Source organism: Anomalospiza imberbis, chromosome 17, assembly GCF_031753505.1.
Source record: "Anomalospiza imberbis isolate Cuckoo-Finch-1a 21T00152 chromosome 17, ASM3175350v1, whole genome shotgun sequence".
NCBI classification, from domain to species: Eukaryota; Metazoa; Chordata; class Aves; order Passeriformes; family Viduidae; genus Anomalospiza; species Anomalospiza imberbis.
In genome coordinates, this window is record NC_089697.1 from 15098618 (window position 1) to 15121587 (window position 22970).

Sequence of the window (22970 nt, forward strand, 5' to 3'; positions counted from 1 at the left end):
CTCAGTGCCTGAACTTTTCAGTTGCACAGAACTCAACTTCTGCCTGCTTTCCCACAGCACCTCAGGCATCTACAGCAGCTTCACAGCCCCTGTTCGGGCCCCACTCACCACTGGCCCCCAGATGCAGGGACACACTCTCATCCCTCCCCCCCCCCCATAAGCACAGTGCAGCTGTGTGACCAGCTCACAAGTGCAGCAGCCATGATCTCACTGTCTCTCTATTTGCTATTTAAAAAGGCAGTGGGAATTACATGGGAATGTCTTCAGATTAAGTTACCCTCAAGTTCTCAATAGTACCAAAATGCCATTTGAAAGTGAGTGCAGTGTTGCTCTGGGTGGGACTCTGACCATTAGCTTGCATGAGGTCATTAATAAGCTGAATGGACTAATTTCTTACAGACATTTGCTCCCTGGTGTGACATGGGCCCCAAACCACTGTTCGTGGCAAAATCCAGCAAGTATCTGTCAAGTCTTGTGCCCCCAGTTATAAGGTCTGAGGAATCTGGGCAGCTCAACCCTCAGGATTTGCCTTCACATGGGATTGTTTATATTCTGGAATAACAGGACAGTAAAAGATTCCCTGGGAGCAGTGCCACATTGCAGCAATTACTGAGATACAGGAGCTGTTCTGTGCCGCCGTGCCAAATGACATACCCCAAAGCAGTGGCTGACAGAAGCTGATCTAGCAGGGCTGACCTTTAGAGCACGGCTTGTTTATTCAGAGTAGTCATGCTGGCCGAGGAGCAGGGCTCTACTTGTTCTTGAAGTCTCTGAACCAATGCTTTTTGTATACTGCTGGTGGATCTGTGCATCTGCTAGAGACACACCTGATGTTCCTACACAGCTTTGGCCCGTCTACTATGTGATCAGGATAGAGAAGAAACAGAAAGTCTGCAAAATGTGCCCAGACAAAGCTGCTGGGGCAAAAAAAGAGAAGACAAGTTTTACCCAGACAAAGTTTTGCTGGGGCAAACCCAGAGAATGGCAGCCTTACAGCTTAGCCTGACCCAAATGTCTGTACCCTCCCACCTGGAAGCAGAGACAGCTCAACATCCAGCATTGGCAAAGGAACTTCCCTCTCTCGATGCTCCACACTGGTTCAAGTCTCCCCTGCCACTTTCCATCCAGGCTCTTGGAGGATGTCGGGAGTGCCAGAGGGCAGAGCAGAACCAATAAAGCCTCATGTGCCCAGGGCAGGGGGAGGCAGCGTCGGGAGAACACGGTTCGCTGGCGCAGCTGTAATCCAGCGGTGCACACAGGCCGCACCTGGGGCCCACAACTACAGCGCTGCCAAAAGGTCCCCGAGGCGAGGGCAGGAAGTGACCTGCCTGACCACGGTTTTCCTCACAAAAAGGGTCACGACCGCTGACTTCTGGCATTGACGAGTTCCTCAAATAAGGTTTCAGCGGCTCCAAAACTAATGTCCCGGCTCCGCTTCCACTCTCCTTGTTTCCACTCCCAGGGCCGGAGCTCCGCGACGCCAGAGGTCGGCGGACTCGGTCGGGTTCGATAGCGGCCGCACCCGCCGCCAGGGGCTGCCCTCGTCCCGCGGCTTCGCCAGTAGCGCCGGCCTCACCGGTCCCGACCAGTCCCGGCCCGGCCCGGCCCGGCCCGTTCCGCCCCGCCCCGCCCCGGCCCGTTCCGCCCCGCCCCGCCCCGCCCCGCCCCGTCCCAGCACAGCAGCCCCCGGCAGAGGGACCCGGGGAGCGGCCGGGGGTCCCGGGTCGGGCCGCACCGCCCCCGGGCGGGGTCGGGATCGGGTTTCACATCCTGCCCCAGTCGCGGGCAGAGCGGCCATGGCGGAGAGGTGAGTGCGACGGCCACGCACCTGTTGAGCGGCGGGAGAGGGGAGAGAGGAGAGAGGCGTTGCCGCTTCCTGGGGCAGTGGGCCGGGGCCGGGGACGGGGCCGGGGCCGGGAGCCACTCCCGGCTCGGGTGGACACGGGGCCGGGCAAGCCGATGCGGCAGGTGAAATGCAGCCGAGTCGAGCCGTGCCGTGCCGAGCCGAGCGGTCAGACTCGTGCGAGGCGGTGGTCCCGGGCCACTTCCCGTCGCGCTGGGCTGTCTGTGGTGGGACCTCCTTCTCGCACTGCTCTAACTCCCGCCGGGGCCTCCGCCTGGGGCCGGGACTGGGCTGTTCGCAGCCTCCGAGCAAGGCGGGCGGCCATGAACTCGGCTGAGCAGATCCGGCCCGGCCCTGACTCGGTGTCCTCCCTCTTGCTTGGTCCCGGCGCCTCCCCGGAGGCTGTGGCCGGACTCTGTCGGGTGCCCTCGAAGACGGGCGGCTCGTCGGGACCACACCGTGGTTTTGTGCCCGTTCCAGCCCAGGCTCGGTGGCACTGGGCTGGGTGCCCCCGTAGCTTTCTCTCTTTTGCTTAAAAAGCGCTTTTACAGAATGACAGTGAAAATACTATCGGGTGTGGCTGTTGCACTGTGGCCCGGAGAGGGTTCTGTCCTCTCCTGGAAGTGGGTAGGGAGACAGGATCACCTGTTGGCAGCGAAAATGGAGGGCCAGGTAGCCAGGCCAGTTTCCCAGGCTGCATCCGGCTTCCGACAAACGCAGGCAGATTTTACGGGTCCAATGAATAACCCCATTGAAGGAGAACTCTTCCTGGTCCTTCTGCACCTGGGATCGTCGGCCAGAAGTGGTTAAATTAAGTTTGGTTCTGCCGGGAGGAAAGTGCGGAGCCTAGGAGAGGCACTATCCTTGCTGTTGCTGATGCCAGTTGTTGTTGTGCTGATTTGCTGGTGATTTTTTTTTCATCCTAGATTAAATACATGACCGATTTAAAATTCCTGCAGTGCGACTCTCCAGGGGTACCAGATTTCAGCTGGCTTATCACGTTCTTGTTGGCTGGGGGAGAGCTGCACTGGCCTTTTGCTCAGTGCCTCATTGGTGATGCAAGTTGTTTGGAATAATTTTTTTAGTTCTCTTGCATTTGAAGTTGTTTTATTTCTTTTTCCTTCTGCATCTCCTGCAACAGACCAGGAGCATCTTGGGAAGGCATAGCAAATCCCATTGAGGGTGGCCCTAGAATACCAGAATTCAGACAGAGCAAAATGATGAGCACAGCAGCATTCTCTCATCTTGCCAGGAGCAGCAGCTCACAGCAGCTGCTTCTGCCTCTGTGCTTGTGACAGCCAAAGGTGCTTGGCTGTCACAGCAAAGCCTGACAAAATCGTGTACATTTGAGGCTATCATTCCACTAGCTAGTGCAGTTGAGTACAGAGCTTCTTGTGCTGGATTTTTTATGTGTATCCCTCGCTGTCTCTTTGGTGCTTTTGAATTTGGTTTTTGCTGGGTTAATGAGACAACTCTTCCTATCAGTTGGATTGAGGCTATTTGGAGGGATGCTGAGATCACAGCTGATTATAGGAGTGCAGATTTAGAAGCCACAATTTTGTTCAGATAACTCACATGCCTTCTGTATTTACAACAAGTTTGCCTAGCTGAAACAGACATCTTGGCCTTAGCTGGGCGAACATAAGCTACAGTGAGATCTCAGTCCACAGGTCTGGTGCATTTTGTAACTGAGAGAGTTTTACTGTTATCCTTGTGATGCAAAAGGATCACAGGGATGCCTTCAGCCTGACCCTGACTGGATTTGCAGCAGAAATCCTCATGGGAGACATGCATGCGTAATATGCTATGCAGAACAGGGCTTACTGAGTGCTGCCCTGCTTTAGGGGCACAAAAAAGTGCCTCCCATTCAACTGACTTACTTGATTTCTAGAAAAATGTAATGTGTGGTACAAAGATGAAAGGAGAGCCTGGAATTCCTGTAGTGGAGCTGCCTATGGGGTAAGAACATCTTGTGGATTTCACTGTATTGGTGTCTGAGCTTTGAGGCATTTTAAAAATCTGTTCTGCCATTCTTTTGAGGCTACCTTCACAGGATTGGGGTAACTGCCTGATAACAAACAGGTAAAGTTTTGTAAACCAGGGACCAAGGGATTTTTTCCCCTGAGAGCCATGGAGGAAGGATTATTAGCATTGTTGAGGGACTGTGGGAAGAGCTTTAAAATACACAAAATCAGCTTTAATGGAATTACTTCTGCAATTAAAGGTAACAATGCATAAACAGCTGTAGGATTCTGACTTTTTGGCCCATGAGGGTGGTTTGTTTTTTTCTACTGATGGTGCCATTTAATAAATATTCATATTCATTAACCCTTTTTTTGAAGTCATGCATGTCATATCTGTATTTCCTGATGGGTAAATGCTTCAGTAATGATACTACTTGGGTTGCTATTTTACTTATGGAGAAGAAAGCTTTTAAGTCTGGACTTGCTGTTTTAGCAGCAGGTTTTTAGCTGTTTGAGTTAAACAGCCTCAGGATGGGTGCAGAGGGAGATCTTCCAGCCTACCCAGAAATACTGAGATTGCTGAAGTCATGTTAGCTGGGTGGAAGGACTGGGAATGGTACTAAGTGTGCTTGTTCAGCAAGAAACCTGCTGTTCTGGTTGGCTGTTTTAATTTGATTAATACAAAGTGTAATGCCTTTTGTTGTGATTACAATGAGGACTCTTAATTTTGTTATTGAATCTTGACTCATTTTAGTGTAGTTTGTTGTTCTTAGTTAATTCAGGCTTTAATTTGAGTTTGCATGAATACCAGTTTCCATGTTTTTTAGCAACTTTAATTTAGGAGTGAATGAAAACTTTGGCACTTCATCACCCTGCCCTGGAGCTGCTGATGGGCTCTATGTGTCTGAACTCAGCTGTGACTTTGCAGCAGAGGAGTCGTCTGGTATTGGCAGGGCATCCAAGCCTCTCACTGTTGTGCTGTGCAGAGCCTTCCACATCCTCTGAACTGGGTCCATGTGCCCTGTTCTGGTTTAGCCTCTTCTTGGCTGGCTTAAATAAGGCCATGAATAAACATCCTCTCTGTAGCTAACTTTGACTGCAGGACAAGCCCGTGCCCCTCAGCAGGTCATCCTACTCTTGTCTGCTGAATGAGCCTTTTCCTGGATGGGCTGGATTGTGGTAGTTCACTTGGCAGTAAATAAACTGGGATAGCAAAAGTCTCTGTTAGCTCTGCAAAATCAGTAGAAATAAGTGCAGCTGGGAGAAGTTATCAGCAAGCCTGACCTCTGCTGTATGCTTGCTCCTGTTGTCACCACTCCTCTAAACATGCTGCTGAGCTGGTAAGCTTACCAGGGAAATTTCCTTGGAATGAAGTTTTTTAGGGGTGACTGGCTTTAAGTGAAGCCAGGAGTTTGTTTTCCTCCAGTAGCTCTTCTGGCAGAAGCAGAAGAGGGGCTGTAGAGGACAAGGCGGTTGTCCTGTCTACCATCACTGCCAAAACCTTTTTAAGTTGCTTCTATCAGCATGGCTTGGAGCTAGCTCCTAAGGGGCAGTCAAGCCTTCCAATATTTGCCTATGCAGATAAAGCCTAGTCTTTGGGAAACGCCTTTAGACTGATCAGAGTCTTTTGATGGAAATGAAGCAGAAGTTCAAAGGAAAGGAGTGTTTCCTCCTTCTTGTAGTCTCCTTTTCCAATGTTTTTGTTCCTGCTGTACTCCTCAAATGGCTTTTTCAGTGGACGATGCAATTAGGAGATGCTTGCAAGCTTTCAACAAATAGATAGGTCAGAAATTTAAATGTTCCATTTAGGCTCCATCAGTCCTTCCCAAGTGGAGTGCAATTATTTGTGCCTTGTTGTGACGTACATAAGCTTGTGTTTCTATAAAAAGTCCCCCAGGCAGATTCAAATAGTTCAGGAAGTCCTTCTTATCTGTAATGAAAAGAAATTCCAGAACAGGCACTGGGATTTGGTTTTAGCTGGATTCATAGGAGGTTCCTGAGTTCTGCTGTCATTATTACATATTTATTGTTAATTCCTGCCTTTGCCAAGGAAGGCTGTTCCTGTGTAGGAAAGACATCTTTAATGAACAAATAATTTCTTGTGCTTTTTAGTGGCTCACTCGTGAGTATCCATTAAAGCAAGCTGTCTGTTTGATGGGTTTTACGCTTTTCATGAGGAAGAGTAATCTGCTTTGGATAGTTTCTTAAAGCAGTCAGTTCTTGGTGTGGCAGGAAAGTATTAACTAAAGCAGCAGCCCTGAGGTCTGTCTGGCTCATACATCTGGAAGACACACTGTAGGTCAAGAGAAAATTCTTTTGTGCTTGGTCTTTGTCTCATGGGATAATGGAAATACCATTATATGGTATATATTCTCTCGTCCTAATTGCAGTTCCATGGGTTTGAGGTTACTGCTGTATGGATTAAGTGTTTTATATTTCCAGTTGAGAGTAGCCCAATAAATTCCAGTGTAGCTGGTGTCAACTATCTTCCAGTTATTGTCCCAAGATTTTTTCTTTGAGCGTTGTCAGTTGCCATTTTTTGGTTATGCAACTCACACAGCCAAGAGATATTTGGGAAACTTAAAATGAGAGTGCTGGAGATCCAGACTGTTCGCTTGCAGTGAAGCATGGGAGAGGGAAAGGACGGTGTGATTCCCAGGCGAGTGTTGGCATGGCAAGGAGACATGGCCCCACCGGTTACCTGCTTCAGGCAGAAATAAGGGGCTTGAGGTAGACAACATCAGCTTTAGAAAATTCTTCCTGAAAAAAACACACTGAAAGACTGAAGTGCTGGAGATGCTGAGTTTATTTTTTTTTTCAGGCTCTTTTGTCTCTTTGTACTTTAGGACTTGTATGAAATTCCAGCAATGGCTCTATGCTGCAGAGTGCTAGAATTTCTGAAACAAAAAGGTCTTAATAAAATTATTTGCTGACATCTTCATCAACCACCAGAGGCAAATAGAAGTCTGGTTCTCTAAGGAGGGTGTATTTTCTTACCCCTCTTGTATTCTGCTTGTGCCCAGCTCTCTGAACCAAGCTCTTGGTATGCTTTGCCTTCCTCAGTGGCAAATGCTTCGACATGGATGAAATGAAGATGAACAGGGAGCACCCTGCGCTCCCCAGACTTGCTGTGTGTTCCTGTCTCAACTTGAAGCAGAGCAGTCCTGGACCTCTCTAAACCAACCGTTTTCTTAGCTGCAGGGTTTATGATCTACCAAAACCAAACAAGCCAAGCAGGAAGGGTCCCCCACACAAACCTGTGCTGGGTTCACTTGTGTGTGTAACTTCGCAGCTGTGGGACACTGCCATAAGGCACTTTGCTGTGACAGATGGGACTGTTTCCTACCTGGGCAAACAAGGTTGCTGCTTTTTGCCTTGGAAACCTGTTATTGAGGCAGAAAAGATTCAATGTAGTGGGATTTTGTATCGTTCATGAACTTGTGGCCTAGGGCCAGGTGCACTGTAGCAGGGATAGCCTCTTTGTTCTGTAGGTGTCTGGTTTTTTCTGTTAGCCTTTGCTTGTGTCATTCAGCTGGGAAAAAATAAAGAGGCTTACTGTCTCCATTAGTAGCGATACCAAGAAAATCCCTGCACAATGCTGCCTGATGAGCTGAGACTGAGCTCAGCAAATCTGCTTTAACCACGTGGAGTTCAGCTGTCTTGGGTTTTTCCGACTCTGAGGCAGTGCAATATGTTGTGTACAAGCAGCCAGGGCTCAGGTTAGAAGGATGAATTGGTGTAAAATATTTTCAGTCACAAATGAAAATCAGAGAAAAACTTACAGGAGACTTTCTAGCCAAATAATTAAATATAGGCCCAGAGAATGCAGTGCATGAGCTGTGCTGTGTAGTCTTGCTTGGAAAGGTTCCTCTGCACTGGCTGGAGTGGCTGACTCACATACTGTTGGAACTCCAACCTGCCTGCTGGTTCTGGCCACCTCAACTGCTCCAGCACCTGCTTCTCACCCCCTGCTCATCTGCTGGCGCAGTTGTACCCTGCCACATAGTCTTACCTGCTCTGGGCTTGTGTGCTGTTGGTGCCACGTGGGACTTATCAAGTGCAGGGTTGTCTCCAGACATGGAGTAAACTCTGAGTGGTCCCATTGTAATCTAGGCACTGAGTCTTCCATGTAGGTGTTTAAATAGTAACCCAAGGTTCAGCTGTTAGTTTCAACATGGTCAGTTTGCTGTAAAGTGATAAATGTCATATTTGGTCGTCTTCTGGTTCTGTACCCATTTCTTCCTTGTGTGCATTGTAGTTCTTTGACAGTCCTTTTGATATATACAGCTATCCAGCTGTGCATCAACCACATTGTTTAGCTCTTCTTGGCTCCCTGAATCCAGTAGTTATGTTTAGGATTTTTTTAATTAGACCTTCCAAGTATTGCTCTAAGCTACAGTGAGAGGAGAAGCTCCAAGTGTTTTATGTATTCTTGATCATCACCGATTGACATGAAGTGAAGCAAAGAGAGATGGTGAAATGGCTGTGAGCTGAGGTGCAGAGCTTGGAGCGTAGCCGACCCAAGGAGGAGCGTTTAATGTAGGCCTGAGGACAGATGTTTAGCATGTCGTAATGTGGAGGTATATTATCTTAGCAATTTATGCCCCTGTAATACAATGAATAGTCTGGGTGGGATATGGCTGAGTGTATTTAATCAGCCTCGTAAAAAGAGTGTGAAGGAAGTAGCATTGGGACTTAAAGGGCAATGTTGTGCTTGAGTTGGTGCTGCCCTTGGGCTCTCATCTGCAGTCCTTAGTTAGAGTACAAATGGCCTGTGAATTGCAGTTTTGGCTTGGAAACTCCTTAGGGAGCTTGCCCCTGAAGTAATCTGCTCTAATTTTGATTAAATTAATTTCAAAATCTCTGAAAATAATGGTGAAAAGCAAATATGCTGCTTTTTGTATAGAGGGCTTAGAAGCTGCTGAGAAAATGCCTGGTGGTGGTATGACAATCCAGCCTAAATTCACTAAAGCTGTAATTTGAAATTAGTCTAAAACACAGGTTTAAGATTTTGGAGACTTCCAAAGTAGAAGTCTGTTTTGGGATGGCAATAAGCAGAAAAAGTAAAAAATACAGTGATGATCTGGAGGCAAAGCTGTGCACTGCCACCTTACCTTTTCTTCTGGTTCTGAGTCTTGTTACCAGAGTGGTTGAGTTCACTAAAGCAGGAGAAAACCATCTGCTGTTAGTTATCAGGGTGAGTTATCCCTGTGAAGGATTCGAGGAGCTCTACTGGCCTCATGTGATGAGTGCTGGGGATGGCGATGGAGTGGGAGGGAGTCATGGAGAACACATCACTGAATCATCCACTCTGATTTTAGTGTGCCATTGTGCCATAATGTTATCATCCTGTTCCCTCTCCATGGTCTGTTGAGCCAGCTTTGAATGTAACGCTGTTGAAGTGACTTTGGCCTTGAATTCTAAACCCTGCTACAAGAGGAAGGCTAGCAGAGAGATACTGTGGGCAGAACTTCTTTTAGTGGTGACACTTCTTTGGGTTGATCTTGTTCTTGAAACAGGGAAGGCTATATGAGTTGGCAGTGAGGGGCATGTCAGTGATTTCAGCCTTTCTGGGTCCCCATAACCCTTCCCTAGGAAGGTGACCTCTCAATGTCCAATGGCGCCTTCCCTGTCAGCCATCCAGAGCTCTGATAGCTGAGCAGTTTTATGCTTAAACTTTATTTGGTCTTAGAGGGATGAAATCACTCACTATTTTCTCTTTAGATAAGCAAAGCTGCTGTTGAGCTGTGACAGGTGTCTGTACATGAAGAAAAGCTTTTTGGGTACCTGGTGTTTGGTGAAGTTGTACTTGCTGCGGGGCTACAGCGAAGTTTCACCTTGGGCTGCTTTGTCCATCCCACTTTCCCTGGAGCAGGAAGCAAAGACTTCAGATGGGAAAGAGTGAACAACATTGTGATCACCAAATGGTTTGGTGAAACTACCTAGAGTTCAGCTGGAAATGCAAAAATGAACATCTTCCAATAGTTGTTGTGCCTGGATGGCTCGGGTGGTGAGCTGAACTCCAAAGGTGTTGATTTTGAACTGCTGTGGAGTCTCATTGGGGAGCAGCAAAGTTTTCTATTTTATGGTGTCTCCTGATACAAGGTACATCTTGTACTCTGGATGAGAAATAAAATAGCCACTGCAGCTGGCCCAGAGAGCTCTGTTACCCTGGCCTTGCCAGAGCACATGGCACCAACTCCAAAGTGGAGTTGGGCCTCCAGGACCTGCACGTGGTGAACCCTTGGTGCAGACAGAGGAGGGCATGCAGTTAATTCCTATTGCTTTGCTCAAGCCTCTGCTGTTTGCAACGGTAGCTATTTCTTCAAGCAAGAGCATGGGGGTGGTCAGAGAACAGACAAAGTTGTCATGGAACTGCCAGCAGTGCAGCTTTCTTGCCCTTCAAATTCCAGCTGGACCTGGCTTAAACCCAGAGGTTTTATAGACTGCAGAGATTTGAGGGATTTTAGATGAATTAACAGTATTCTCCAGAAATTACCATTTTGGGTCTGTTTCTTATGGTAGGAATCTGTACTGCTTTGCCTATAGGTCTATAGCTGTAAACCCTCCTGAGTGGTATGGCTGTTTGCCCTGGGAAAGGCAAATGTGAACTGTGACATGAAGAGCTTTAACAGTGAGATGTGTCTGTGCTAGAGCTTGGACTGCTCTGTTGGCCCTCTGGGAAGTGCAGCCTGTCATTAGGACAGGCAGGATGTGGGCCCATGGACACAAAGCAGTATTGGGGTGGCTGACTGTGAAAACTGGGTGCTGCTACCGGGGGCATTCAGCCAGCCCCTTCTTGGGTGCAGCTCTGTTGTAGCAGAGCTCTCTGTGCTGCTCAAGATGCAGGACAGGACTGGGCTTCATCTTTCAACTTCACACCTTGCTAAGCTGTGAGAGAAGATGGGAAAATAAATAAACAGCTGAGAGATGTAATCCTCACTTTTACTGTGCTTCAGGCAATAATTGATCCATGATGCTTTTATTTTTTAGATTAAAACCTGTTGCTGACTAAACTTGTTTTGAAGTTTGTTAGCCATTGGGTCCAGCTTTTTGTCTCTTGCCCATCTGCTAAGGTCCTGCTAGCCTCAACCTTGGCTACAGCTCTGCGCTCAGTAGTGCTGAAAATAAACACGGTAGAAGGTCCAAGCTGTGGCAGTTCCTTGGAAGGGAAATGCTGTTGCAGGGTGCTGCTCTTATGGAATCTTTTCTGCCCTTTGATGTCATCCTATATTCCTCCTGAGAAGGAAAAGCCTTGACCCCTCTACCTCTCATGTGGTGGGTGCCTCAGGAGGTGCTTTGTTTGTGTAACATGTTTCCAGCTGGAAAAACATCTAATTTTGGGCATCTGGAAACTGTGACTATGCAGTTACCTGTGAAAACTCAGTACATATGTGCTGAATAGTCATAATAATGCGAAGTCTGGGGTTATGATGGGATCTTTATGACGGGCAGCATAAAAATAAAATAAATGAGACTTGTCTGCCTCAACTCAGAGCTGGTGTTTGCTCCTAAGTCTGCTAAAAAAGGGCTGTCTGCTGTCTTGTAAGAACCCTGAGATGTGTTCATTGGCTATAGAGGACCTGATAGGAACAGAGGTGGCATGGAATATATTTAGTGGTTATATTACCAGCTCAGAAGGAGTGGGTACCTCTACCAAGGACAGATCAGACTTTTGTGTTTGGCCTTTTAAAGAAAGACACAAAAAAAGGGAAATGTGCTGGAGAAAGAAGGACAGTGGAATGAGAAGCAGGCTTAACAAAAAGGGGAAGTTGTATCCAAGTAAGAAGATCAAAAAACCTATCTATATCAGCAGATAGCATGTAAAATCAAAATAAGGTGGGCCAGATTAAGACTTTTGAGGAGTGAATTTGCCAAATATGATTAACTTACAAATGCATCAAAGCCTTTTGGAAATTGGAAGCAGAAGAGATCAAAGTGTGAGAGGCACAGAAGATAAAGCTATCACAAAAAAATTTAAACAATTTTTGGCCGTCTTGACTCCTGTGGAGGAGCTTTGCAAACATCAAGCTTGCTACAGAAGAACTGTCAGACAAGTTGTCTCACACTGAACATCAGTAGAAATAGCTTTAGAGCAAATAGAGGAACTGATAAGAAACTAAGGAACAGATGGCATTTACTCAAGAGTGCCAAAGGATCCTAAATCTGAAATTGCTGAGATACTTTCATATGTATCCTCCTGCTAAAGTGCCCTTGGTATCACATAAATTGGTGGTGGCAAATGCAATAGTGTTTTTAAAAGTTGAGAGTTGAGGAAATTGGGGAAGTGGCTCAGTATTTGTCCAGTTGTACTGCTAGGGAAGGGCTGTGAAGAGTATTCAGTGTTCCATGGACTGTTGGGTCTGACCCCTGTGCCAAAGTCTCTGCAATGAAGAAAAAGTTTGCTGAAGGCATGGCCAAGCACAGCTGCTTGGAGCAGTGTTAGAAAGGCTCTTGTAAAGGCAAGCCCTGCCTCTGCCTCACCGACCTGCTGGAGGTTGATGAGCCTTCTGGGAGCAGGACTGCTAGGTTTTGTGTGTCTGTGTTTTCAATCGGCCTTTGGCAAGTTTCTCTGAAGAAACTTTGAAGAAAAAGTCGCCATGGAAGAAGCTCTTGTTATGGCCAAGAGCTGGTGAAAGCATTGACTGCAAAGGGTAGGGCTTAGTGGTCATTTTTCAGCCTGAGGAACTCAGCAGCAAGGCCTGAGCAACTGGTGCTGGGAGTGTTTTGCACCTTATGGGTAACCTCAGGTATAGAAGGGTGCAGTGACATTCCTAGGTTTGCAAAGGATCCTCAGTTTCTTCAGTGGGTTGAATAGCTCACTGAAGGTGAAGAAATCCATAAGAACCTCACAGGACTGAGGAAGTGGACTGATACGTGACAGATAAGCTTTAGTGTAGGGAAACATGGTGAACAGGGAAAAATTACCTGTACTGGACCTGTTTGATACTCAGCCTGGAACTAGTGGTTATAGCTTGAGAAGGAACTTGGAGTCATTGACAGTTCTCTAAAATCATCAATTCTGTTTGGCAAAGAAACCAATCAGTTTTGGTCACCATCAGCAAGGGAGTTAATACCGAAGCAGAGGGCATAAATTTGACCCTCTTTAACACTTTGTTCATATTTGGAGACTGCATGCTGTTCTGATGTCTGCACTGTGAGAAGGACAGTGGTGTTAGAGAGATTGCAGTGAAGATAATTAAAATTACTGAAGGACAGAGCAGCTGCCTTATGAGGAGAGAGCGTAAAATTTGTGATTCCTTGGTTTGGAAAAGTCTTGCATAGCAAGATCAAAGTATGCAAAGTCATGAAGGTAATAGAATCAGAGAATGGTTTGGGTTGGAAGGGATCTTAAAGATTACCTACTTCCAACTCACTGCCATGTACAGGGAGATCTTTAACTAGGCCAGGTTGCTCAGAGCTCCATTCAACCTGGCCTTGAACAACTCAGGGAACGGGCATCCATGATTATTCTGGGCAAACCCATTCCAGTGCCTCACCACCCTCACAGCAAAGAAGCATCTAATCTAAACCTACTCTCAGTTTGAATCCATTCCTCTTTGTCCTGTCACTACATGCTCTTGTAAAAAGTCCCTGTCCATCTTCCTTGTAAGCGCCCCTTAGGAACTGGAAGGCTGCAATTACGTCACCCATAAGCCTCCTATTTTCCAGGCTGAACAAACCCAATTCTCTCGGCCTTTCCTCCTAAGAGAGGTGCTCCATCCTCCTGATCAACCTGGTGGCCTCCTCTGGACTGGCTCCACCAGGTTCGTGTCTGTCTGGCACTGAGGACTCCAGAGCTGGATGCAGCACTGGATGCAGGTGGGACTTCACCTGAGGGGACTAGAGGGGCAGAATCCCCTCCCTTGACCTGCTGCCCACACTTCTTTTGATGCAGCCCAGGACATGGTTGGTTTCTGGGTGCCAGCACCTATGGCTGGGTGCGTGCAGCCTCTCATCCACCAGCACCCCCAAATCCTTCTCATCAGGGCTGCTCTCAATCTGTTCCTGCCGCAGTCTGGATCAATACTGGGACTGATACCCAGCCCAGGTGCAGCACCAACACCTGGCCTTGTTAAACCTCAGGAGATTCCCGTGGACCACTTCTCAAGCTTGTCCAGGTCCCTCTGGATGGCCCTGTCCTTCAGGTGTGTCATCTGCAAACCTGCTGAGGGTACACTTGTTCCCTTCATGTACAACACTGGTCCCAGTACGGACCCCTGAGGGACCCCACTTGTCACGAATGTCCATTGGGACTCTGAGCCATTGAGCACTACTCTCTGGATGTGACTGTCCAACCACTTTCTTACCCATGTAACAGTCCACTCATCAAGTTCATCTCTCTCCATTTTAGAGAGAAGGATGTAGTGGGGATCTGTGTCAAAGCTTTACAGAAGTCCTTATAAATGACATCTCTGTCCCCTCCCTTGTCTACTGAGCTATGCCATTGTGCAAGGCCATGGGATTGGTCAGGGAGGACTTGCCCTTGGTAAAGCCATGCTGGCTGTCCTGAATTACCTCTGTGCCCTTAGTAGAGCTTCCAGGAGTGTCTGTTTCATCATCTTCCCAGGCACAGGGGTGAGGCTGACAGGCTGGTAGTTCCCGGGGTCCTCCTTTCTATGCTTTCAAAAGTTGGGGACAGTGTTTCCCCTTTCTATGAGTAAGTTGGATTTTTTCTACCAAGTCTTGTGGCCCTAGAACTGTAGGCACTTGGTGAAACCTGAATGAGATTGGTTTATAGCAGATAGGAGGAAGGCTGTTTATTTTACTCAGTCTGTGATCAACTTCTGATTTTAGTGTTCTTGGGGGTTGTGGATGCAAAAGGCATCGTTAGGTTGAAAAAGTATTTGGGTGAACTTATAGACAGTCAGTCTGAAATAGTTGCTAGGAAGAACAGCTAGCCATCTGCCTTTAGCATCTGTAATACATGTGTGGGATCTTGAGTAATGAGGGGGAAGATGGAGAAAGGGCATGACCGGGCTTACGTGTTTTGCTTAACAAACCTCTTTGAGTGTCTCACCTGTAGGCAGAATGGAAGGGGCACTTGATTTTACCAAAAGTGCACGTCTTACACTTCAATGTTTCCAGAAACCAGTAGTAAGTGGGAACATACATGGGTGTGACATATTGGGGAAGAGCCAATATGGCTTTTGTAGACCAAAACTGAGCTATGTGACTCCACTGGTACTTGGAAGTTATTTCCAAATACATGGCAGGGGTGATCAAGTGGAGTGGTCTAGTGGACCTCACTGAAATGTTTCAGCACAGGATATCAAGGAAAAGTCCATCATGGGTGAATAAATGGTTAAAAGATTGGGCTGCAAAGATCAGGAGTAGATGGTCAGACTTTACAGAGGAGGGAAGTCCTGGGGGAGCCAGACTGGGATCTCTGCTGCTCACGGTGTTTGTACCTGATCTAGAAATGGGGATGAAATTAGTGGCTGGGGAAGAACAAATGAGGGAAGAAATCCTGAGCACTGAAATTCAGGAATGAGTTTGAGAGTAACAGATGGTTCTGGAAGGTATCAGCACTCTGTGTGTGCTCAGTGCTTGGCAGTGCTGCAGGAAGGGAAGGCTGGGAACTGCAAAGGGGAAAGCAAAGGACAGAATAGCACAGCATCATTGTGGTCTGCTGCCATGTTGGATATTGAATGTCAGATCATCCCATCTTGGAAGAGGCCTTGCTTTAAGTGCCTGTTCAGTTATTTGCTCTGATTTTTTTTTTATCAGTAGCAAATATTGTGTATTGGGTACATAGTGTTTGGCAGATGAAGACTGTCTAGATGGATATAAAATAAAAAGCAAGGTTGAATGTGGTCCAGTTTCTGCCCCAATCCATCAACCATGCCATTGCAGAAGGACAGAGAGTGGTGCCTGCTTTAATGTCTTCCTGAATTTGTCTCTTTTTTGCTATCTTCCTTGCCACTGTTGAAAGTGAAAAGCTCAGTTTTGGACTGAACACAAGCTAATGAATGTGTGGGTTTTGGTGGGAGAAAACAAAAGGAACTTGTTTTGGGCACCAAATCAAGAAGCGTATTGTTCTCACCCCACGGTTCACTGTTACCATGTATAGCAATTACTACCATGGCAACACATTTCATGAACCAGCCAAGATCTTCCAGGGCTGCAAGATAACTTCTGATACTTGCTCATTGTTATGCTATTAATAACTGTGTTTCCCCCTGTCGTAGCCAGGAAGCTGCTTCTTCCTCATGGACAAAGTGCAAGGAATAAGCTCCTTTTAAATAATTGTGGGGAGAAGTGACACTGCGGATTTCCTGGGTTTTTTTTTTTTTGTTCTGGAGATCCTGTCTAGTGCTGCCAGCTCTGTAGCCACCCACTGCACTGTCCCTTTTGTGCCATTTATAAGAAAGTCATGTCTCAATTTTCTTTTAAATTCAGTTTCTTTTTCTTTTTCCTTTCTTCCGCTTCCTTTAAGCCAGGACAAACAGATGATACATATTTACTCCTCCAGCTATGCAAAGTAGCTTATCTCAGACTGACTTGGTGAAGGGGAGAACCTGGCGCAAATCAGACGTGATCTGGGCCATGCTCTGGTCTACATGATTTCTTTACTTATCTCGTGGTTATTCAAACAAGATAAACTCTGAGTATTTAAAATTGCAGCTCAACTGTTCTTGACACTAGTTGAATTTAGTGGTGTTTAAAACCCCAGAGTACATTAGCATACCTGCATGAATCTGCTTTGAGTTGGAACTGTGTCAAAAATACCATCACCAGTGTGGTTTTTTGGAACCTTTTAAAGAGCTGTGGAAAAGGTGAAACCTGGGCGTTTGCTTAAGAGGATGGTTCCACTTGAGCCTGAACATCTGTGAAGAGCTGCAATGGGTTTGAACCAGGGTCACGAGTCTGTCCCCAGCTCTGGTTCTGGGTGTACACAAGTCGCAGTTCTCCAGTTTCATCCCTCCAGAGGAAGGAGTTGTTTTGCCAGACCAGTCTCCTCTCATTCAGGGAGTTCACTTTTCTTCTGTTGAAGTGTAGATATTAACTGTATGTCGTAGGTTGATAAGGAAGTGAGTTTTCTTGGGAAGTCATAGTCAAACCAATCAGTGGTCAGCTTTGAATATTGGCACCTGGTGTGACCACTGAAGGCATTGGACATGCCCCTGAGAACATAGAGGGTTAAAAGCAGAGAGCTCCCAGGAGAACTCTCTCTCTGGTTCTGGTCAGTGAAGAGAGCAGACCTCCCCTGCCCAGCCACAGGCTGCGTGGGGAGGGGAAGCCACGCGGCCTGTGGCTCAGGTAGGCTGGAGCCCCAGAAGGAGAAGGGGGGTGAGGGGAATGGAACTGGGCCGGTCCCCGCAGGACGGAAGGGTGGAGGAACACTGAGATGTCCCAGGCAGCCCCCCAGAGGGGGAGAGAGAAAGAGAGAGCCCATTCCACCTGGAAATCGCTGCAGAGAAGACAGAGTTGGGGGCGGGAGGCAGGTGCCCAGCTGTGGGAGAGCTGGGCAGACTGCCCTGAGATCTCAGCCATCCTGAGAGCCCGAGACTTTTAACCCTTTCCTGGGCAAATAAAGCTTTGTGAAACACTACTCCGCCTCGATTTGAAAGAGAAGAGAGACAGTCTGGGACCTGAGATGTTAGAAGAAGAAATCCTAGGTGGGAGGGGGTGATGGAGTGGCTTTTTGGCTGGACTTTTCTTGTATAGCCATAGACTGAACCAATTTCTCCTGCAACATAGAGACTGCATTCTAGGGGGATGCAATGACTTGAGCCAAGAGAGTGCAGGAATGGGAGTGACCTGCTTCAGCAACTGAGTGACAGGAGTGGGAGTGACTTCATGTGCAGGAGTGAAGTGAACAGAGAAAAGATGAGGAGGGTGTGGTGGTGCCCTCTGTCTTCAGAGAAGAAGAAGATCTCTGTTCTCGAGACCCTCGGCCCCATGGGAGGAGAAAATGGGGGGGACTGTTGTCCCAAAATGAGAAACTGAACTGTTGTTCTTTGGTCCTTGGCAAAGCATCCTTAAAGGAACCCTCATGAGCAGTCTTGGTCCATGCACGGTGGTGAGAGCACTGTACATGGAAGGAGGATGTCACGATGGCAGATTTTCTCCAGGCGGTGCCATGTGTGACATGGGAACACAAGAGGTTGCAATTGTGTTTCCTGGGGGAGTCTATGGTATAAGAGAGACTGTTCTGTCCCTTGATGAACTGAAAATTTATTATGTGAGGGGTGGTAACTTGATCGGGAATCCAGGGTTTTGTCTCACTGTGTTTTGTTGGAAATGGGGTTGGGGGAGGAGGAATGTTTTGGAAGGCTTTTCATTCTGAATTCTGTGTGTTCCTTTTATTATAGTTGTAGGTTAATAAAGTTATTTATTTTTAAGCTTGAACCTGCTTTGCTCTGTTTCTGGTCACATCTTACAGCAGTCATTTGAGAAAAATATATTTTCATGGGTGCACTGGCATTGCGCTAGCATCAAACCATGACACTGTACAACCCTCTCTCCCTTTCCTCACCAACTTGAAAGTTTTTTTGGCAATCTTGAAACTTGTAGCTTTGGATGTCACTGTCTTTGATATTGTGCTTTCCCTGATCTCCCTGACCTGCTGGATTGATAGCCTGCTGTCATTAACTGAAATAAAAAGATACAGTGAAAACAGGGAATTCTTTATCCTACCTACCTCCTTGGAGCGGCTGAAGAAATGAGCATATGCCCTGCAAAAGGTTTGTCCAAAGCAAGGAGTAATTGTGATGTCCACAGTGAGTGACTGCATCCTTCTTTTATTGCTGCTGTCCCCATTTCTTGGGGGGGTCTGTTCAAGGTAGTACCTCCAGACATGCTGCCAAGGGCTGAGTCTTCCTGGGGAGGCATCATATGCCATGCAGGACTGCCTCCTTCTGCAGCCCAGCTGGTTTTTCCTGAGCATCTCCAAGAAACAACTGAGACCCTTTTTGAGAGCCTTCGGTGACTGATGCAGTCACAACCTCCTGGCCCTGCATAGGACACCCCAGTTATCCCACCCTGTGCCTGAGAGCATTGTCCAAATGTTTCTTGAGCTCAGACAGGCTTGGTGCTGTGAGCGGTACCCTGGGGAGCCTGTTCGAGTGCTCAGCCACCTACTGGGTGAAAAGCTCTTTCCTGACAGCCAACCTAAACCTCCTCCAACTTCATGCTGTTTCCTCAAGTCCTGTCACTGGTCACAAGAGGAAACAGATTGGTACCGGTCCCTCCACTTCCACTCATGAGCGTATTGAAGACCACAATGAGGTCTCCCCCTGGTTAATCCCACCTTTGTTTCTATGACGTGGTGAGAGCAAAGACAAATTTGGGGCTTTAACTAATTGTGCTTTATTTTGTGAAGTCTTATATCTGTGAGATTGAAGAGATGTTCAGTTTTAAAAAAGATGTGACTGCATTTTAAGGCAAGGTCAAACACCTCCGTCTTTGTTTCTCATTAAATCAAGCCAGAGCTTGTTCATGACAAAGCACTGGAACTATAGATAACTAGTATTTTGGTTTACTTGGAGTTCAAGGTGTTACTGTAGTCACTTCTGGTCTTGCAGATGCAAGTGTGTAGCAGACAAAGCAGAGTCTCAAATACAGCTCACAGGACGTGACTCCTACTCACACTGTAATGTTGTAGAGACAATCAGGAAAAGAATGTCAGTTTGGGGCAACAATTAAGCATGCCTTTCCTTTTGGAGGAAGCTTTTTTTCATGGTTTATTACATCAGAATAAAAAACAAGATAAAATAGTCAAATATGGGCTGTGTTTTTCATCCCAAATTAAGAATTCTCTTAGGGATAGGTGAGCTTTCAAGAGCTGGAGCTGTGCATAGAGCAGGGACCCATGTGCTTCCCTGTGGGGCAGGCATGCAGGAGGGGAGGCTGTGGGGCTGCAGGAGGGACCAATGCTCTGGGTCCGGTGCATTGGGTTTGCAGCATCCTGACTCTGTTGTGTCTGATGTGCTTGTCATTCAGCAATTCCTGTAGGCAAAACAAATGGAAGTACCTCTTTTCCATGATATATTTTTCTTGCTTATTGTTTTATAAAGAGCTTATGAACTTTGTGCCTGAGATTTTCAGCTACATACTTACTATCTCTCCTTCTTTGCCAGAGGAAAATGGTGTGCTTTGGGCTGGAGAAAATGATGACACTGAAGTGGCTCCTCTGCACAGAGTCCTGTTGGGATGAGCTTCCTGATGGCATCTCACAGGACGGGAGAGAGTTGTTTGTTTGCAGACGGTTATTCCTTTGAGTTGCTGCCAACGCACTCCTATTCTTTCCTTTGACTTGCAACCAAATTCCTCTGCTAGCCTGGTGTAGTGGTTAACTTGAGTCACACATAACAAGCTTGGACAGCTAATACTTTCAAGAGCTTAACTTCATCTGTTCTCTCATGATTTTTTTCAACAGAATTGGTAGAGACAGCTGCAGCTGGAGAGATTTGCTGAAGAACGAGTAACCCTAAAGAAGTTATGATGAAGCACTGTTATATTTGTTTTGTGCTTTTAGCACAGTGTTTTGTGGACTCTGCTGTCTGAGGAATGACTTGGTCCCTTGCTATCCATGGCTATGTTGTGCATGAGTTTTCAAGGGACCCTGTTTTTCAGCTCATAAATTACTGGTAGCTCTTTAAATGAACAGAGACACAGGGCCATTATTTTTCCAATGTCACACTTCTAGGAACTTAGCTGCCTCAGATATGTAGCTTTGCTGAGTGGTGCTTGAAAGCATTATGCTCTGTGATCTGGCTGTTTGTAGGGCATCCTCTGTTGGCACCTGGGGTGACACAGTCCAGTTGTGCATGGTCTGGCAGTGCAGGTTCTCCACCCTGTAATTACAGTTTCAGTCTTCTGTTCCTGACCACTGCCAACTCATGTTCTGCTTTTAGAAAAGCTACGGTTGTCATGTTTTTTTTTTTTATGGTCTGGTGCAATAATTTTAGATAAGAGGTCTTGAGAGGTCCTTAAGTTCCCAACCCTGCATGCTCTCACTATTTGGTCCTGAGGACCTGGCTGATGGGTTTCCCTTTGCTGGTTCTGGAAGTTTCTTTTCTGTTCCTGTCTTCCTCCTCTTCACCCTCTGACACTGTTCAGAAATCTGTGTAAATGTTTTATTGTCATTACTCAGTGTTCCCTTCTGCAGCAAAAAACCATCCCTGTGTGTGATGCAAATGGCTGCTATGGGCTCTCTCTTCCCTTCAGTGAAGATGGCATAGTAATGGTTCTTCTTTTGCCCTCCTGTATGGGGAAACTATGCTGCACTGCAGTGTGTTTGTCTGTGCAGTTCCTGGCGTCATGTCACCGAGCCCAGGATGATCCATACACAGAAATGACAAAGATCAGTCACTGCTGAGTCCTGCTCCTTCCACAGTGTGCAGGTTGTGGGTTGCTCCCAAGGTACTGGAGCAATTGCTGGGTTTATGTGGTAATGTGGCTTTTCTAAAAAGCCACTTCTAATTGCAGAGCCTCCTATTCCCAGACCGCTTTCTTTGGCATCAACTGTCTGAGGAGGCAGCTGCTGTGCTGGGCCCCTGGCTGCAAGGGCTTTGTGGCAATGCTGGGAGGAATCCCTGAAATCAGTAGTGGTGACATAGGAGGCGGTGAAGAGTAAATCTCAGTCTTGAAGCAGCTGGGCAGCAAGCTAGATAAATCAAGACCTTTGTCAGTAATTATAGGATGACAGGGCAGTGGCTGCTGCTGTGTCCTTGAAATAGCAGGGATATCATTGATGTGACATTACTTGCTTTGGCTCAGGGAGCGCAGTTGGTGTATGCTGCTTTTCCAGGGCAGCAGCTTGAGGGCTGGACAGGGTGTCAAGGCAGGTCCCATAGCCCAAGGAAGCTAGCTCACTTCTCTGCTGTGGCCTGGGGCTCAAGTACCACAAATGATTTTGCTTCTCAGCATATGAAACCCATGGGCTGGCTAGGACAGATAGGCAGGAGAGGCTGCCTCCCAGATATGTGTCCCTGGCCAGCCTGTGGATCATTGCAAAGAGTAGAGGGAAGCACTTGGAAACTTCCTGATGCTGAATGTTTTTTGACATGTCTTTTGCCTTCTGCTGAGGCTGCAGTGGCCACAGCTGATCTCTAGCCATAACACAGGCCAAGGTGCTCACCCTCAATGACAATTTGGGGACAGAGAGCAGTGAGAGGCCCCTGGCCTCCAGGGAAGCGGCAGGTAGCTCTCCGGTGAAGACTTGTACCTGGTTTGCATTGCCAAGATTTTTTTAACAGGAGTGGATTTTACTGCCCCTCCTGCCCTCAGGTGCAGTTTCCTTTAGTGTTGGTCTGCTGGTCACCAGGCAGTCCCCTGGTGCCTGTGTCTCCAGTACATGACCTCCTTCTGCTCAGTGTCCATCCAGCAAGTGCTTTGTGTTTTGTCTCAAAGCCGTTAAAACAGGGATGTTTTCTGTCCCTTGGTCTTCCCTCTGTTGCAGAATTGCCCATCCTGTGATGGGGGGCTGAAGGATGGGATGGGGATGAGCAGCAGTTCAAGCCCTTCTATCTTCCCCTCCCTTGGGGTGCTCTCTTTGTGGCTCCAGGGAGTGATTTTGGGACTCAAATCAGTCCAAACCTAGTGGACAACACTTAGCACAGAGTGGATGATGGAGAAACATGAAGGTTGGTGTGGTAGTGTCTGTGCTGCCCTCCCTCCTCCCTACTGACATACAGAGCTCTAAGATGCCTGTGCATCCATCCCACCCAAGGTTCAGGTACTGGTCTTGGGCTGTTGGGCCTTATGCCTTTGAGACGGTTCTGGACTTTATTTTAAGCTGATTATCATTGTGGCATGGCTTATCATGGTGTCTGTCCTTCCTTATGTCTGTCCTTCCTCTCTCCTTTTGTAGAGACCCCAAGACATCTCAACTGTGTCCTTAAAGTCCTTCTTTCTTACTTCTGTCTCTCTGAGACAGGATCTTGGGGGAATTTGCTGGTAATTTTGGTGTTGCCCCAACCTGCTCCAGTGGACTGAGCTACCCCTTTGCTGTCTGTTCTGCTCTGGATTTGGGACGAATCAAGAGGCTAACAGCAGCAAGATGGAGCCAGCAATGCTGGTACCTGGGCTGGGGGAAAGTTTGGGAAAGCCAGGAAAGAGGCAAGAGCTGACAGAGTCCAAGACACCAGAAAGCCACCAAGTTTCCCATCTGACGTCTTCATATTTGAAAATACCACCTAGCAGAAGGCTTGGGG

At 47.3% G+C, this 22970-nt stretch overlaps 1 protein-coding gene across 3 annotated transcripts in view; it reads left to right on the forward strand.

Moving 5' to 3' along the window:
• The first annotated feature begins 1658 nt into the window (after positions 1-1658).
• LOC137484365 (rho GTPase-activating protein 39-like) overlaps positions 1659-22970 on the forward strand; it is an 89130-nt gene continuing 67818 nt past the window's right edge. For 2 of the 3 annotated variants that reach the window (XR_011004850.1, XM_068208191.1), the window contains exon 1: positions 1659-1807. Coding sequence is in view for 2 of the 3 variants with exons in the window: in XM_068208191.1 (XP_068064292.1) it covers positions 1797-1807 (11 nt within the window). In the remaining variant the exon portion in view is untranslated. The remainder of the gene's footprint in view (positions 1808-22970) is intronic. The other variant, XM_068208193.1, reaches the window with a different exon arrangement.